This window comes from Pseudopodoces humilis, chromosome 16, assembly GCF_049639895.1.
Source record: "Pseudopodoces humilis isolate 2021_Gansu_Grassland_sample_001 chromosome 16, ASM4963989v1, whole genome shotgun sequence".
NCBI classification, from domain to species: domain Eukaryota; kingdom Metazoa; phylum Chordata; class Aves; order Passeriformes; family Paridae; genus Pseudopodoces; species Pseudopodoces humilis.
Genome location: NC_142215.1, coordinates 6,538,366 through 6,552,991, shown reverse-complemented (window position 1 = coordinate 6,552,991; position 14,626 = coordinate 6,538,366). Strand labels below are relative to the sequence as shown.

Sequence of the window (14,626 nt, the reverse complement as noted above, 5' to 3'; positions counted from 1 at the left end):
TGAATTCCATTTGCTGGGGGCTCTGCTCGGGGTCATGGCAATGCCACCATGGTTGAGATCCTGATCCAAAGACAGAACACTCAAGTAAGAAATATTTGGTGCACTGAGGATGGGAGAAGCAAGCTCACCCTGCTGGTGAAGAAATGGAGGATGAAGACATTTTGCCCTCAGGATGAAATTAATGACAATTTTTTCACTCTGTCACTACTTTCTAAATTTCTATTAAGAAATACCCCAAAGGAAAAGTACTACAAAGCTATCACTGAGGTCTCTGGGTACAGAGCTCCTTATTGCACATGTGGCACTGTTTGTGACACTTTTTACCTGCTCATCCTGCCCCTCTAACAGGGGAAGGAAACTGCACCAAGAGCTTTTCCATAGGGAAAATGCCACTGGTAAGAATGAGGTAAAGACTCATAGGGTGATATTCTTCTGTCAAGGAATATTTTCTCAAAATGCTGAGATCTACAGGAGATATTTCTCCCAGGAGAACAGCTAGGGAGCAGTATTTACAGTATTTGTTATTTAAGATGGCAGACCCAACCATTAAATCTAACCTTGCTTGGTTTGGTTTCTGCCAAGAAACTGCAACTAGTCTGAGGTGTTTTGTCAGCACAAACCTGTGGCATCTCTTCTGTTCTCTTCTCACCCAGCCTGGCTACTGTGGTATGATTTCATAACCTAACTCCTTTCTTTTTTAATGAGTATCATCTACCTGCCTGACCTGCAGATAATGTGCTTGTGGAACCCATTACTCAGCTCTAATGCAGCTCTGAGTCTAAAGCTAACCGTAGGAGGAGATGCCTCAGGAAAGCAGGATCTGCCTTCAGGGTTGTGACCAGTCACTAGATGCCTGTCTGGATAAGGAAATTAGCCTTTTGAAGTCCTTGTTTTGGGGGTAGGAGGACTTTAAGCAGAGGCAATGAGATGAACAGGTGTATATCTGGGAGCAGCTCCACAATATAAATAAAAAAATTAGAGACCTCAACGATCTGGAGTAATAGCAACAGCAATTATCAGCTGATTACATCGCTGATAAATTACCATGACAATAAATCCCTCTGACTACAAGAGTTTCTGAGAAATGGCCTTGTGACCGACACTTCCTTTGGGAAGGTTTTATTGTATTCCACCAAAAGACGTGATTCACTCTGAGAAATGACAAGTCCAGCACGGACGCAAAATTCTCTGTACAAACGCAGACTTCAGGGAAAACTCCCCAGAACTGGCACGGCAGAGAAAAACTGAAGGCTGCCACTGAACTCATACAAAAAATGTGCTACCCAAGGCTAGACACCAACATGAAAAATGTGCACAGCAATAATTATAAACAACAAATCAGTTCTGTTGAATTACTGCCATATCAGAGTTCTAGATGGTGCTCTATAGGAGATCAGTTTCAGACATATTCCAAACACTGAGCTTGGATTCACAGCAGTCACTTGCTTTTGCATAAAGCCAATTTTTTATTTGGGCTTCCCTAACATTTTGATTCAAAATAATCCTAAAGTACTTCAAGAGAAAATACTGCAATTAAAATTTTATTTCAATTATTCAATTATTTCTCATTGCACATAAACAACTTCTGCTTAAGGACAGGCCAGACCATTTTATTCCGAGACCTTTCAGCCCTAAATCCTTTATGTATTTTAAATCAGTAACAGGATCACCTCCTTTTTTTCTCTCCTTTCCATGTTCTACTACAGAATGATGACTTAACATTACTTTCCTACTTTAGCTACTATCTTACTGGACTGTCTGGTCCCTTTTCCTTTTCAAACCTCACCTAGACAACATCATGGCTCCAAGAATCCAGAGGTCTTTACCAAGCATTGACTTACAGCCACTCCCATCTATTGAACTGTGAAAGCAACACAACATTAAAACAGGCTCCTTCTGAAAACAGCTTTCTAATCCACCTTTAGATTTTCCTACTGATTTACTAATCATCTCTTGACTCATGTTTACTGGTTATCTCTTGACATACAAACATCCTAAAAATCCTGAACTCAACAAAAATGGATTTGCTGGACCCTCCACTGACAACCCCCTCCTCTCCAAGCCTTTCTCCTGCCCTCAATTATTCTGCTGTCACATATCAGAACAAACTCTCTACCATCACCCCACGCTGCACTTAGACTGTAGAAAAAGCTCTCAGCATTAGAGCAGTGAAACAGCTTTATAACTTTACAACTTCATGATTTATATCATGGCAGATTTTCTTTTAACTGTTTAAATGCTTTGTTTGTTTGTTTGTTCAGTGCTGGGAAAGCAAGAGGCATTGTATCATTTTCTCATAGCAAAGAAAATATGGCAACTGAAAAAAGTTCAGCTGCTTCCATTTAACAGCTGCCTGAACAGGTGGGATACACAGATCAGATTAGCTCCATGCTTCAGTACAAAATTCACCTACTGTTAAATCCCAGGCTGGAGCAACAAACCCATTTCTTTTCCATTCAATGTACCCCTTTATCTCCCTTCCTGGAGTTACCTGGTGAAGTTTTCCATTAGCTGCTGCTGCATGGACCTGAGGCTTCTATGCTGTCCCCACAGTCCCACCGCTCTCCCCCATCACCACTCATCCATGGGGAAAGACAGTCCCATTTCCCAGCCCACAGGAGCCAGTAGAACTCATCATCCGAGTTCCAGCACTGCTGAAATGCACTGCCAAACACCACTGCCTGCTCTGCCCGACAAAAAAAGCTCTGAAGACCAGAAAAGGCGGTGGGGGTAGGGTTCACTGGCCGTTTTAAATGACCTAATGCTGCCAATTAGGAAGCTTTGGGCAGTTCAGAGGGACACTGACAGCTGGCTCAAGTCGACAAGTGAAGAAAATCAGGAAGGCCTTGTACCCGCTGGCTCCACATTAGCAAAAATAAACGGGAAAAGAGAAGGAGTAGCACCAAGGAAATGAACCCTCATGCCCATATGAAAGCTTGTAACTTGAAGATAAAGTAATCCAAATAGCTCCCTCCCATTCATTTCTTCTCCAGAGAGGATTTACTTGCTAGAAATTCTTCTGTAGGAATTCATAGGAGATGATGTTCTGTTCTTACCTCCAATGCCAGACAAGCAACATGTATTTGAATTGGAAATTTCTATATGTAACTACAAATTCTTTGCTTCTCAGAAGAAAAACCTCAAACACTTCCTCTCCAACACAAGCCTTCAGCTCTTACTTCCTTTCCTTTGCTGATGACGTGACAGAGACACGCCTACAAAGAAAAAGCTAAAAAGTAGGAAACCAATTGATTTTTCCTACCTGTAAGAGGCTCAGCTCCTTGCATTGCCAGGCTGACATTCTTTTTCTTTGCTGAGGAACTTAAACCCATTTGTCCATTAAGGCTGGTTCCAGCATCCACTGCAGGCTGGGGCTCAAGGCCCACTTTTTCTGCGGCAGGTACTTCATGGGAACACGGTGTCTCTGCTGCAAAAACCACCGCATCAAAACTTGTTACCATTTTAGGAACTTTATCCAGAGAAGAGGCATCATTAGCCGATACCAAACTCTTCACTCCCACATTTTCCAGTGACTCAACAGCCTGTAAGCGGCAGGAACACGGTGAGAAGGGCACTGCAGGTACAGCTCGGCTTTGCTTTCCATGGGGCTCAGGCAAGCCCTCCCCCTGAGCCACTGTCAGGGCAGGAGCAGTGTCACTGTCACCAGCTGGACAGACGGTGTCGGTGCTGGAGTCACTGTCACACGTGGGCTCCTCTGCGATGGGCTGGAGCGCTGCCCGGGGCAGCAGCTCCGTGTCCTCCTGCTCCTCTGGATACGCTGCAACAGGGGCTACTGGCACCGGCCTTGGCCCCTCCTGATCCTCACAGCCATCGCTCGGGGCTCCCTCCTCTGAGACATCCTTTAATTTGGGGGTGCTGCTGTTGGGGGAGATTTGTTGTAAAGTTTGAGTGGGGTCTTGCTCTTGGTTCAGCCCAGCATTCGGACAAGGGTCACTTTCCGCACCCAGTGACTCATCTGCTGATGCAGGTCCATGCATGGTGCCTTCTGCTGCAACTGCTGCTCCAGCCTTGCAGTCCTCTTTGGGTTGGTCTGTCGCTTTCAGCCCAGCATCCACATTGCTGCTGCCCACCACAGGCCCTGCCAGACTGCAGGCAGAGGGTTTCACAACAGCAGCGAGAAGTTCCTCCGACAAAACCTGCTCATTGCCATTCACATGAGCCTCCTGCTCAGGCTCAGCTTTGCCTCCTTCAGCTTTCTGCGAGTGGCCCTGCTCCAGGGAGCCCTCATCCCCGGCATGGTCCCCAGGCCAGGTGGCAGCTACTCCACCGTGCTCCCCACCATGCTGCCAGGAGAGCTCTGCTGAGCCTGCCCTCGCCGCCACTGTTTCCTGGTTTTGTTTAGATTCCTCATTATGAGTTGCAGAGGGTGTGCCTATTAAATCATCCTCGGCACAGTCTGTGCCCTTGGCACATGGAGCTGATCCAGGGTCATTACCTTGCAGAGCTGCCTCCTGCCCGGGAGGTGCCACTGCAGCATCTCCCTCCTGACTCACAGCCAGCCCCTCTCCCCTGGCTAGGAGAGAGGGCAGTTCCACCTTGCTGCTCCTCCCCTCCTGCTCTGAAGCACTTTCTGCTTTCTCAGCTCCAGCCTGGGCAGGCTCTTTCTCCACCAGGGCTGTGCTCACATCCTCTGGAGGGAGCAATGCAGGCTCACGTTCCTCACGTTCGCTCTGCTGAGCAGTGTCTGGTTTGAAGCTGTTGCCCATTTCACCTTTAACACCAGCTTGAGCAGCAGAAGGGTGACGGGCAGCAACTTCCTGACCACTGCCTGCAGAATTTTTGCTTCCTCCCTCTCTGCAGCTGCTGGTATCAGTTCCTGCTGGCTCCTTTTCACTGCTCTCCATGGCTTCAGCCCCACAGTCAGAGATCTCACCACTCTCCTGGCAATGTGCAGGTCCTGCACCACTTTCATTAGATCCACCAACATCTCTGTTTTCAGGTTCAGCATCAGGGCCATCAGTTTCCACACTGCCTTCCAGTGAGGGCAAGCCGGATTTTCCATCTGTGCAGCCTGCTCCCACCTGCCCTTCTTGCTCCCCACTCTCACTGCTGCCATGGACTTCCAAACCAGGAGCAGGTTTTGATGCACATGCAGGAACCTTCACCCCATTCACTGCAGGCAATGCTTCCCCAGTGCTGGCAGTGACCTCCTGCCTCACTGTGACACTGGCATCAGCTTGGCTTTCTGTGAAGTCCCCGTTTACCTGAGCAGTGCACGAGTCCACATCAGTCTCTTTGTTCCTGCCAGTCTTGCAAAGGTCAGCAGGGACACTGCCAATGTCACCATGTGCATCTGCATCATCACAGGCCGGTACCACTCCCACATTTGCATCCTCCCCATCCGAACACCCAGTGCCATTGACACCACCGAGTAAGGGCTGAGCAGTGCTGGATGACTCTTCCTCAGCTGGGTATTTCTCTGCCAGGTTTGCAGTCCTTTCACCAGGCTCTGCCATCCCATCCTCTGCCCGCCGCTGGCCCTTAGCCTTCTCAGGAGCCCCAGCACAGTTCCTGCATTCAGTCTGGCCCATGGCCACATCCAGGCCCCTCAAGGAAGCTGGGGCTTCACCTGCAGCTGCAGCCACAGCAGCGGCACTGTCAGCAAATTCCTCAGCACTCTGCACTTCCTGATGGGCACTGCCTGTACTGCCCACGCCAGCCTGATCCAGAACAACTCCAGCCGATGTCATCCCAGCTTCCTCATTTGTATTTCCAGAGGATGGAAGATTTACAGCACCATTTAGACTTGCACACAGGCTCACAGTGCAGTCCTCATCTGATATAGTCCCAGAGCCCTCTGCAGATCTTGGCTCCGCCTCTCCTTCCTTTTTACACAATATCACTGTGGTTTTACTTTCACAGATGCTCACTTGACAGTTTGCATCCTCCAGGCTAACCATGTCTTTTGGTGCATCATTAAAAGCTCCCAGACTGCTGCTGTTGCAGTTCTCCTCCTGCTGGGTTTGGTTTGAGAGCTGCCCAATGTCCAGGTGAACCAAATCAGGTGGATTTTCCTGCCTTTCTTCTCTTGCCATTTCTTCTAGGCTCTGGAAAGTAGTGGTCAGGTAACCGTTTGGCTCTGCTCCTTCAGCACAGCTGTCTCCAGAATCTCCCAGTACAGGCTCTGTCTGCTGCCTTAAACTCTGTAACAAGACACAAAAGAAAAAAAAAACCAAACAAAAACCAAAACCAAATTATTCTGTCATGCAGTCACTCAAAACCTGTATCTACCTAATCCCATTCCACATTAATCCAATTCCTGGTGTCATCCAGGAAAGGGCAACAAATGTAGTGCAGTGGGTATTTTACATGTTGGTTTTATTAGGAGGAGGTAATATTGAAACTATTAGAATGAGAGAAACATTGGTTGAAAAGAGCATCTAAAGGTCATCTAGTCCAACCACCTGCCTGAAACTGGCCTACTGCCACTGCAGCATCAGGCCAACCATGACTTTATCTTGCCAAACTTCCAACTTAGTATCCACAACCTCTCTGGGCAATCTGTTCCCATGCCACACCAGCCTCCCATGAAGAATTTTCCCTAAAGCCAGCCTGAACACCCCAAAGTTGAAATTTGTCCCTCTTCCCCCCTGCTACACCATCTGCCACCACTGAAAAGAACTGTATTCTCGGTAATTGCCCTTTGAGAAGCTCTAGTCTCAGTTCTTCAGTGCACGTAGATTCAAGACCTGTAAAAAGCAGAATTCAGTCTACCAAATAAAGCAAATATATACCAGCCTAGTCCCAAAGGACTTCAAGCAAATGCTCCTTAGGAGCACCTTCAGATCCCTACCCAGCACTCCCCAGGTCCTGCCAGCATTCCTCAATTTTCTATGGATGGCAATGCTACTTCAGACATGGGCATTGGGCTGGCAATGTCCAAACACACCAACTGTCTCCTGCTCCCAGGACTGAACTAATAATCTAATCTATTCCTGAGAACTGCAGGCATAATTAAATATCTGAAATTTATTTCCTAATTGGAAATAAAAATTTCAAAATGATGACATATTATTAAAATTAATACAAGCATTATCATGGAACAGTAGAATCATAATCAATTCCTCTCTAATCTGCATTTTCCTTCCAGAGCACCTGCTTTGTCAATCTTTTATAGTTCGATACAGTCAAACCTTTTTTAAAAAGAACTGTCTGTTTCAGTATTTCCTTTCATATTCTCTTTTCTGTAGAAGAGAACATATCAATGCTGACATCTTAGAAATAGTGGCTTATTAAATTACTGAGCAACCCCATGTACACCCAACAGAGCTCTCACAGGTTTGCTTGGGGTTTTGCACCACAAGCTTTCCAAGGCCACACCAGTTTCTCACTAAGTACCTGAAACTCTCCAAATGAACTGTGTAAAATCTTTCATTTCATTTATTTGTAAAAGGATTCGAACAAATACATGCATACTAGAAGTCTAACCTGAACAGTTCCCTGCAAATTTTGTTTAAGTTTTCAGTTCTCAGAGAAATAGAACTTCACACCGAAACTGTCATCTTAACCACCCTGGTAATTGAAGCAGCTACAATGTTAATTGATGCATCAAGGGGAACTTCTGGGTACTGCATATACCAATAGTGGCTAAAATCATCACTGCTACCTTGAGGATATTGCATTTACTTGCCTTTCCACACTCTGAGGTTTGCAAACATTGAGCAGTGCCACAGACTCACTGAGTCACAAACCACTAAATGTATTTCTGGTGCTTGCCACCAATCATCTGCTATTCAAAATAGCCCTGCTGCCCAGCTCCCATATATGCTGTCAGCTATGCCTTGGAGGCATCCCAGGACAGGTCAGCACTGGGGGCAGCAGTGTGGCATCTCCATCCCTTGAGGAGCCCCAAGGATGGGACACAGGGCTCTGCGTGCAGTGGTACCCACAGGCTGCAGATATTCTTTGCAAGGGCAGTGTGTCAGGCCCTTGGTGGCTGTAACCCCACAGCAGAGCATGGAGACTGTGCTCCTGGATCCTAGCCAGGATGGACAGACACACAACAGTGACACTTGCTCAGGAACAAGCAGGGTTTTCAAAAGGAAGGGCCACAGCAGCCCCAGCATCCTCACGGTGAAGTCACTCTGCTGATAGCCGGAAAAATACAGCCATCACCAAAGGAAGCCAACAGGCGTTCAACTGACCAAAATAAACCTAAATGAAATAATTACAGGGCTGCTTTCCAAATTCAAATCAGATTAGATCTGAAGCAAAACAGTGGTGGAAAGTAAAGTCTATTTCTGATTTCACTGTCAGGCAAAATGTTCCCAATCTGGTATTTGCATGAGCAAACAAGCAGTGAGCTGGATATGCTTGCCATGGTTTAGGGTATTTTGATGGAAAGGGGAAGAGATTTCACAGTTAGCCTGTATTTGCCACCAGTTCCTGTTGAGATTGGCAGTAATTAACATCTCAGGTACTCAGAGAAGGTGGAAAATGGCTCAGCATGGCCCATTCCTCTGCTCATCACCCCAGCCCACTGGCCGTACACAACAGTTCTCCTCTCCCTTAGTTAAAGCAACAAAAATATCCTGTTATTTAGATCCTGCACCTTTGCAACCCCGGATATGTGATCTGATGAAGGAACACCCACAAGTGACACTAACTGTGACAGACATGTGGGTGTTTCTGAAAAATGGCAAAGTGTTCTGATGTTTTACCTTCCCAACTGAGACCTGGGGCATCAATTTGAAAGCAGCAGGAGAAAGCCCTTCCAAAGCCCTACAGCTCCTGTGGACCAAGCACCACAGAGTTTGAGAGGAGCACAGTGAAGGGGCCATTATGGACACAAACCTTGTGTGGCCAAGGCAGGCTTGTCTTCTGAGTCCTACACTGAATTGCTACTGAAACAGACATATTTTCCATCACCCATCCCAGAAATGTTCCTCTCAGTCTCCTCTCTGACTCTGAACTTTCCATCTCAACAGAGATGTCCCCACTGTGCTCATAACCCACACCCCCAGCCTCACTCCAGAGCCTTCCTTAAGCTGCCCAGTGTCTGCCAGACAGGCAGAGGGTCAGCATGTCTCCAGGGAGGTGTTCCTGCCCATCCAGGTGGGTCCAAAACTAACAGAGCACGCAGGAGCTGGGAGCAGAGAGAGGCAAAACAGAGCTGGTGTTGCACAGCCCTGAGCCTGCTTCTCTCCTGAATGAGAACATTTGCTGCCTAATACAGCTTAATCAGATCTCCCCATGCCCAGTAATAAAAAGCAAATGGACAGGTGTCCACCTGGATGATTGATAATGAATCCAGAGAAAACGCCTAGGGAAACGTGCCCTGAAGGATGCTGACAAGTGAGAGTCCTCCCCAGGTGCCAGGCTGCAACCAGCCAGACCTGCTTCTCTTCCATCCCCCCAGCCTTCTGCTCACCTGGTGCTGGTGGCTCTGCATGTGCATCTGGAGGTGCCGAATGTCCCTCTCCCAGCTGGCTGCTGTCCCCTCCCTGGCCTCAGCCGTCAGCAGGTACACGCCGAGCCCACGGTGGTGCTTCACGCTGTAGTGCCCCGAGTGCACCGTGTGCGACAGGGTGCTCCACGAGTCCGGCTCCCTGGCTCCCTCCCTGGAAAACAAGGCTGGGTTAGTGGGCAGGCGAGGAGGGATCCTGCATGGCAGGACACGCACGCTCTCCTCCGCTCTGGACAGCCACCGAATCATGGCAGCGGGCGGAGCACAGCACCGGCTCCAGGGCCAGACACACACACGCACACAAACCCCTCAGTCCTGAAAATAATGTGATTTAGCAGTAATGCCAGCCACAAGATTTATTGCACAAGGTCCTTCTTAGGTAGAGATCGGTGGTTTTACCCCAGACTATGACAGACTAGCAGCTAAGGGCACAACTGCGTTTTAAATCAAATTTATCACAGGTGAAGATCACCAAAGCAGCTGTCACAGAACAGCAGACACCTGAAAGGCAGAACAGCAAAGGGTAAGTTGCAAGGAATGAAAACTATCATGGTACAAGTTCTACACCAAAGCCAGCACACTGCTCACAAACACCCAACAGCCATCCAATTGCAGTATTTTTTTCACTCCTGAAATGAACAGAACTTGTTCTGTGAAACTTCCTCTGTGCAAGACGTTCTCAGTGTTGGGAGACAGCTGTTTTTCTGCAGCACTATCATGGGCTTTCTTTTTACCAATCCAAAGGAAAGAAAGGAAAAAAGATGCTGTAGATCAGAATGAAAAATAACTTAGTAGGTAAATGTAGTCAATGTGAACTTTTATTCAGTCCTCTCTTTTTGAACATCAAACCTTGATTTTGTACCACTCAAAGCAGTAATGTCTCAGGTCTCTCCAAGCTGCACAGCAGCTACACTGGCCCATTGAGGTGGTGAGCAAACACTGAGGTGTTCACCAACATGAGGTTCACAGATTTCATTTTGAATCAGAACTGATTCAGGAGGCCTGAAATCTATTTTGATCATTCCAGACAGAGCAGCTTGTGCACCACCCCACCAAGCCCTGCATCCCCCAGGAGAGACATGGAGCCAAACCCCAGGAATGTTACATGAACAGGGCAGGACACTGACCTGCTCAGGAGTGCAAGAAAAGGGAATTTCCCTGTCTTCCTTTTACCAGGGATGCACCTGCTGACACGCAGCCCCACCTATGAGCTGGGGTGGGCATTGGACTAGATGACCTCTAAAGGTCCCTTCCAAAGCAAATTACCCTGTGATTCTATGATGTCCCCTCTCTGTTGCAGAGACTAACCATTTTCAGATCTCCCTTTGCTGCCCAGCTACAAATTTCCTTGGAAGGGGAAGAGCTGTGATTGTTTTTAAACAATTAGGAATTCAAGAAGGTACTGAAACACAAGTGCATGCCATCAAACAGGTAAAACTACACATAGCTTTCAGAATCTTTGCTGAGAGGTCCTGCTTTAAAATTCTCAAACCTTTCTTATGGGCAAGGGCCCCCAGGAAGCCACAGGGCTATCTCTCTGGGAAGCCAAGTAATCTAGAAAGCAAAGTCATACCAAGCAAACACCATGATCAGCAACAGGAATGGGCAGAGCAGGCTGGGGAAACGGTCAAATGGTTCATCAGAGGCAGAGAAACCTGTGCAAGCAATGGTGGTGGCAATGGCTGCCTCTGCTCTGCCCTAGCACACCCACCCACCCCCTTCTGTGACTCATTTTGGGTTAAATCTGCAAGGAAATTCACACAAAGCAATACTATGGCTTCCACCATTCACTACCACTTATCTCAGTCATGACTTGACTCCAGCAGAACTACACTTGATTTAAGCAGAATCAATATTTCCACAGAGAAACAGAAGGAAGCATCCAGTTTCTGCTGGTGATTGGTATAAATCCACAGAGGCACTGAAGTCAACAGAGCCATTACAAGTAACTAAAGAAATGACCTTCCTTTATCAAGGAAACACAGACATTTCTGTCTGGAGTGTTTTTCTCTTCAGCTGTCATGTATGAGAAACCACTGTACTTGGGGCCACTCTCAGAGTACAATGAGGCAGTGAGCACAAAGCCCACACCACCCACTCACGGGGACAACAGCAGCGGATTAAAGAACTGCGCACGAAGAATCTGCTCCACTTTCTCATCAGCTTCAAGGACCCTCACAGGCATCTCCAAGCCAGCACCCACAAAGCTGCCTGCATTACTTGTTGAGGCTCAAAGGCCCTCAGCAACTTCAAAAGGATCAATCTGGAGCAAGATGACAGGCAGAGTCCCCTGCGACACCGTGAGTGTGTCCACCCCTCCAGCAACCCGCAACCTTCACACGGCCCAGATGGATCAAACAGTCAATTCTGCTTACAAAGAGAGCTGTTTCTTTTTTTTTATTCAAGATGCCAATCTGTGTTAAACTTTATGAAAAGCTTTAAACCTTTTGTGAAAGCAAGAAGTTTCTCACATCCAGACAAGTACAAACTCCAAGCTCTCATTTTTAGTAGCAGTCACCTTCATTACACAAAATCAAGCAGTGAGATAGCAAATGATTCAGTCTATTGCCTCCTTCAAACCATCCCTTTCATACTCTGCTCCATCCCAGCACTAATGGTCTGAAGCAGAGAGGACAAATGAGGATTCGTAAGCATTAACTCATTTTCCCACTGTTCCTGTTGTTCAGGCAATCACTTCCAAGGCCATTTGAGAAGACTCTCCTGCTCATTTGCCCTCATACACTGAGCTTCACTGTTCATGCCTTTCCTGCATGTCTCACTGCAAGTCCTGGGTTTTACTGAGAGATGATAAAAACACACTTTCTTCCAGGAAAAAAGCTTTGCTGTTACACATTTTGTGCTTCCTGGCTGTGAAAGATGCTTGTTTTGTCCAGACTTGGAATTTCTGGATAGGTTGTATAGGAGTGCATATCCAAGCTGCTCTACGAGGAGATAAAAACAGATATGCAAATACTTCCTGGAGATTTATTAGCAAAAATATGTATACAAACTCCAGCCTTAAAGAAGTTTGAAAATCTGCTTTTGTTCAGCATAAAAATCCAGCTTGCTGCATTCTGCCAGAAACAACGGAAATCTGTCTTCTTATGAGATTTAACCATCCTGGGTCAAATCTTTCTCATCTCCCCTTTTCAACAGTTTCCCATCAAAATACATAACAGATACCAGTGAACTGAACATTTTGTAAGAAACATTTCTGAGCTCAACTTTCACAGGAGAAAGTATCTTGGTTAAAAAAGCAAGGCCTGCCTGAGAAAGCTGGTAGTGTTCACTGGCTCTACACCACCTCTGCACAAGCATGCCACAGCCCACTGAAAAAGCCTGTAAGAAGTCCTCCAGCTCTGGTCAGTCTTCTGTCCCATGAAGGTAAACCCAGAAGGGAAATTTTTGGTTGAAATTATGAACAGACTTACCAGCCCACCCTTAATCTGCAGAGACGTGGCTTAAAGAAGGATGACAACTTCAAACAGAGAGAAAGAAAAAATACTTCAAAATACTCTCAAGCCATGTTCTGCTCCATCTGGGAACTGAATAGATTGCTAAAACTACAGGATCACCTCCTGCCCATCTGGCATGCAAGAGAAGTTACAAGATCATAGAATCACAGAATGGTTTGGGTTGGAAGGGACTTTAAAGATCATCCAGTTCCAACAGGGATAGGGACCCTGTCTGCTAGACCAAGTTACTCCGAGCCCCATCCAAGCTGGGATGGGACAGTAAGTAGAAAGTGGTTTTTATTTAAACCTCCCAGCACTGCCCAAGTAGACTGGACCCTTTTCAAGGCAGAGCTACACTGTACTCGTGTGCTGAATCTGTCCTTATCTGGAAGGGGAGAGTGAGTGGCGGAAAAAGGAAAGCCCACACCACACGGCTCCTGGCTTCCGGCAGATATGGGCGAGAGATTTTTAAGAGGGAAGATAAGAGAGAAAAGGAGAACAAAAAAAACCCCCAAAAACAACAAACCACCACCTGATCAAAAGCTCTGCTTGCCCTCAAAAGCTGCAAAAACTGCTCAGTAACAAGGGTCTGAAATTCGAGGTGCTGACGCTTGCAGCAGGCGTGTTCTCCAGTACCAAGAGACAAGGTTTGAGCTGGAGGGGAGAGGAGGAGGAGGGAGGAAGAGATCAGAAGATGAATGAAAAAGCCTCAGTGAGTTAAGCAAACTTTCATGTTAGGCAGATTTATCCCACACTTTCACAAAGGGGTGAGGAAGGCAGTGTGGGAACTCAAGGTGTTATTTCCTGGGGATATCCCCTCCAGACTTCTGAGCTGAAACAAAACAAGCTCAGTAGCATTGCCAGCTCTTAGGATCTTACTGCAAGCCTGACAACAGCTGTAGGTTTATTCTGAAAGCACCAGCCCCTAGATCCACATGGCAAAGAAAAAACAAAAAAAAAGGAAAAATCAATTAAAAAAAAAATAAATTAAACAAAGCCCCTCCCATTATGGCCGCATGAAAAGCTAGGAAAAGGCCAGAATTTAGATGCTCTTATCTGTAAGGTAAATAGAAACACAACTAAATTGAATTCTAATCTTAAATTCTTTTTATTACTATTATTATGGTATCACAGTGAAAATACCAGATCAGACAGAGTGTGACCTGGGATAAGCAAGGAATGGTGCCTACAGGGATAGGATTGGTGGTGATTGTGCAACATGCTCACAGCACAGGCAATTTAAATCAAGCCAACAATCCCTCCTGGGAAAACCCAGCACCCACACTCAATGCAGTCACCAGCATTTAAATCAATCTTAGAAATCTGACCAAACACAACTTCAATGTTATTTGCAGAAGTGTTGGGGTAATGGAGGCTTTGTATCTGCATTATCAACCTTGCACCCACAATCTTCAGTGATATACAGAACACTAATGCACACAAACACTTTCTAGCTCTTCCTTGTTTTTATAACCATCCATATGCACTGTATGTGAGAACCAGAAAACACATGCAACCAGCATGTGCTAGAATGGGTTAAAATAAATAAAGTGTTTTCAAATTTGAAAGAGATTTAATAAACATAGAATTCACACTTCAGGTGTTTCCAAGTGTTCCAAATGTCCCAGGAAAGTAGAAAAAAAAGTATGTTTCTCATATAAGAAAAACCTACATATTGCTCACTAATTTGAATAGTTTTGATGTTGAAAGAAAGAGTTAAAAGTTCATCTGATGTAGAAATAAT

The 14,626-nt window shown here is 46.3% G+C and overlaps 1 protein-coding gene across 10 annotated transcripts in view; it reads right to left on the bottom strand.

Annotated features, from left to right (window-relative positions):
* Window positions 1-14,626, bottom strand: part of AKAP13 (A-kinase anchoring protein 13) — a 207,071-nt gene that overhangs the window by 93,167 nt on the left and 99,278 nt on the right. For all 10 annotated transcript variants that reach the window (XM_088063289.1, XM_088063290.1, XM_088063288.1 and 7 more), the window contains 2 exons: window positions 9,392-9,581; window positions 3,263-6,164 (listed from right to left, as the gene is read on the bottom strand). In XM_088063289.1, the coding sequence (XP_087919415.1) occupies window positions 3,263-6,164; window positions 9,392-9,581 (3,092 nt within the window). The remainder of the gene's footprint in view (window positions 1-3,262; window positions 6,165-9,391; window positions 9,582-14,626) is intronic.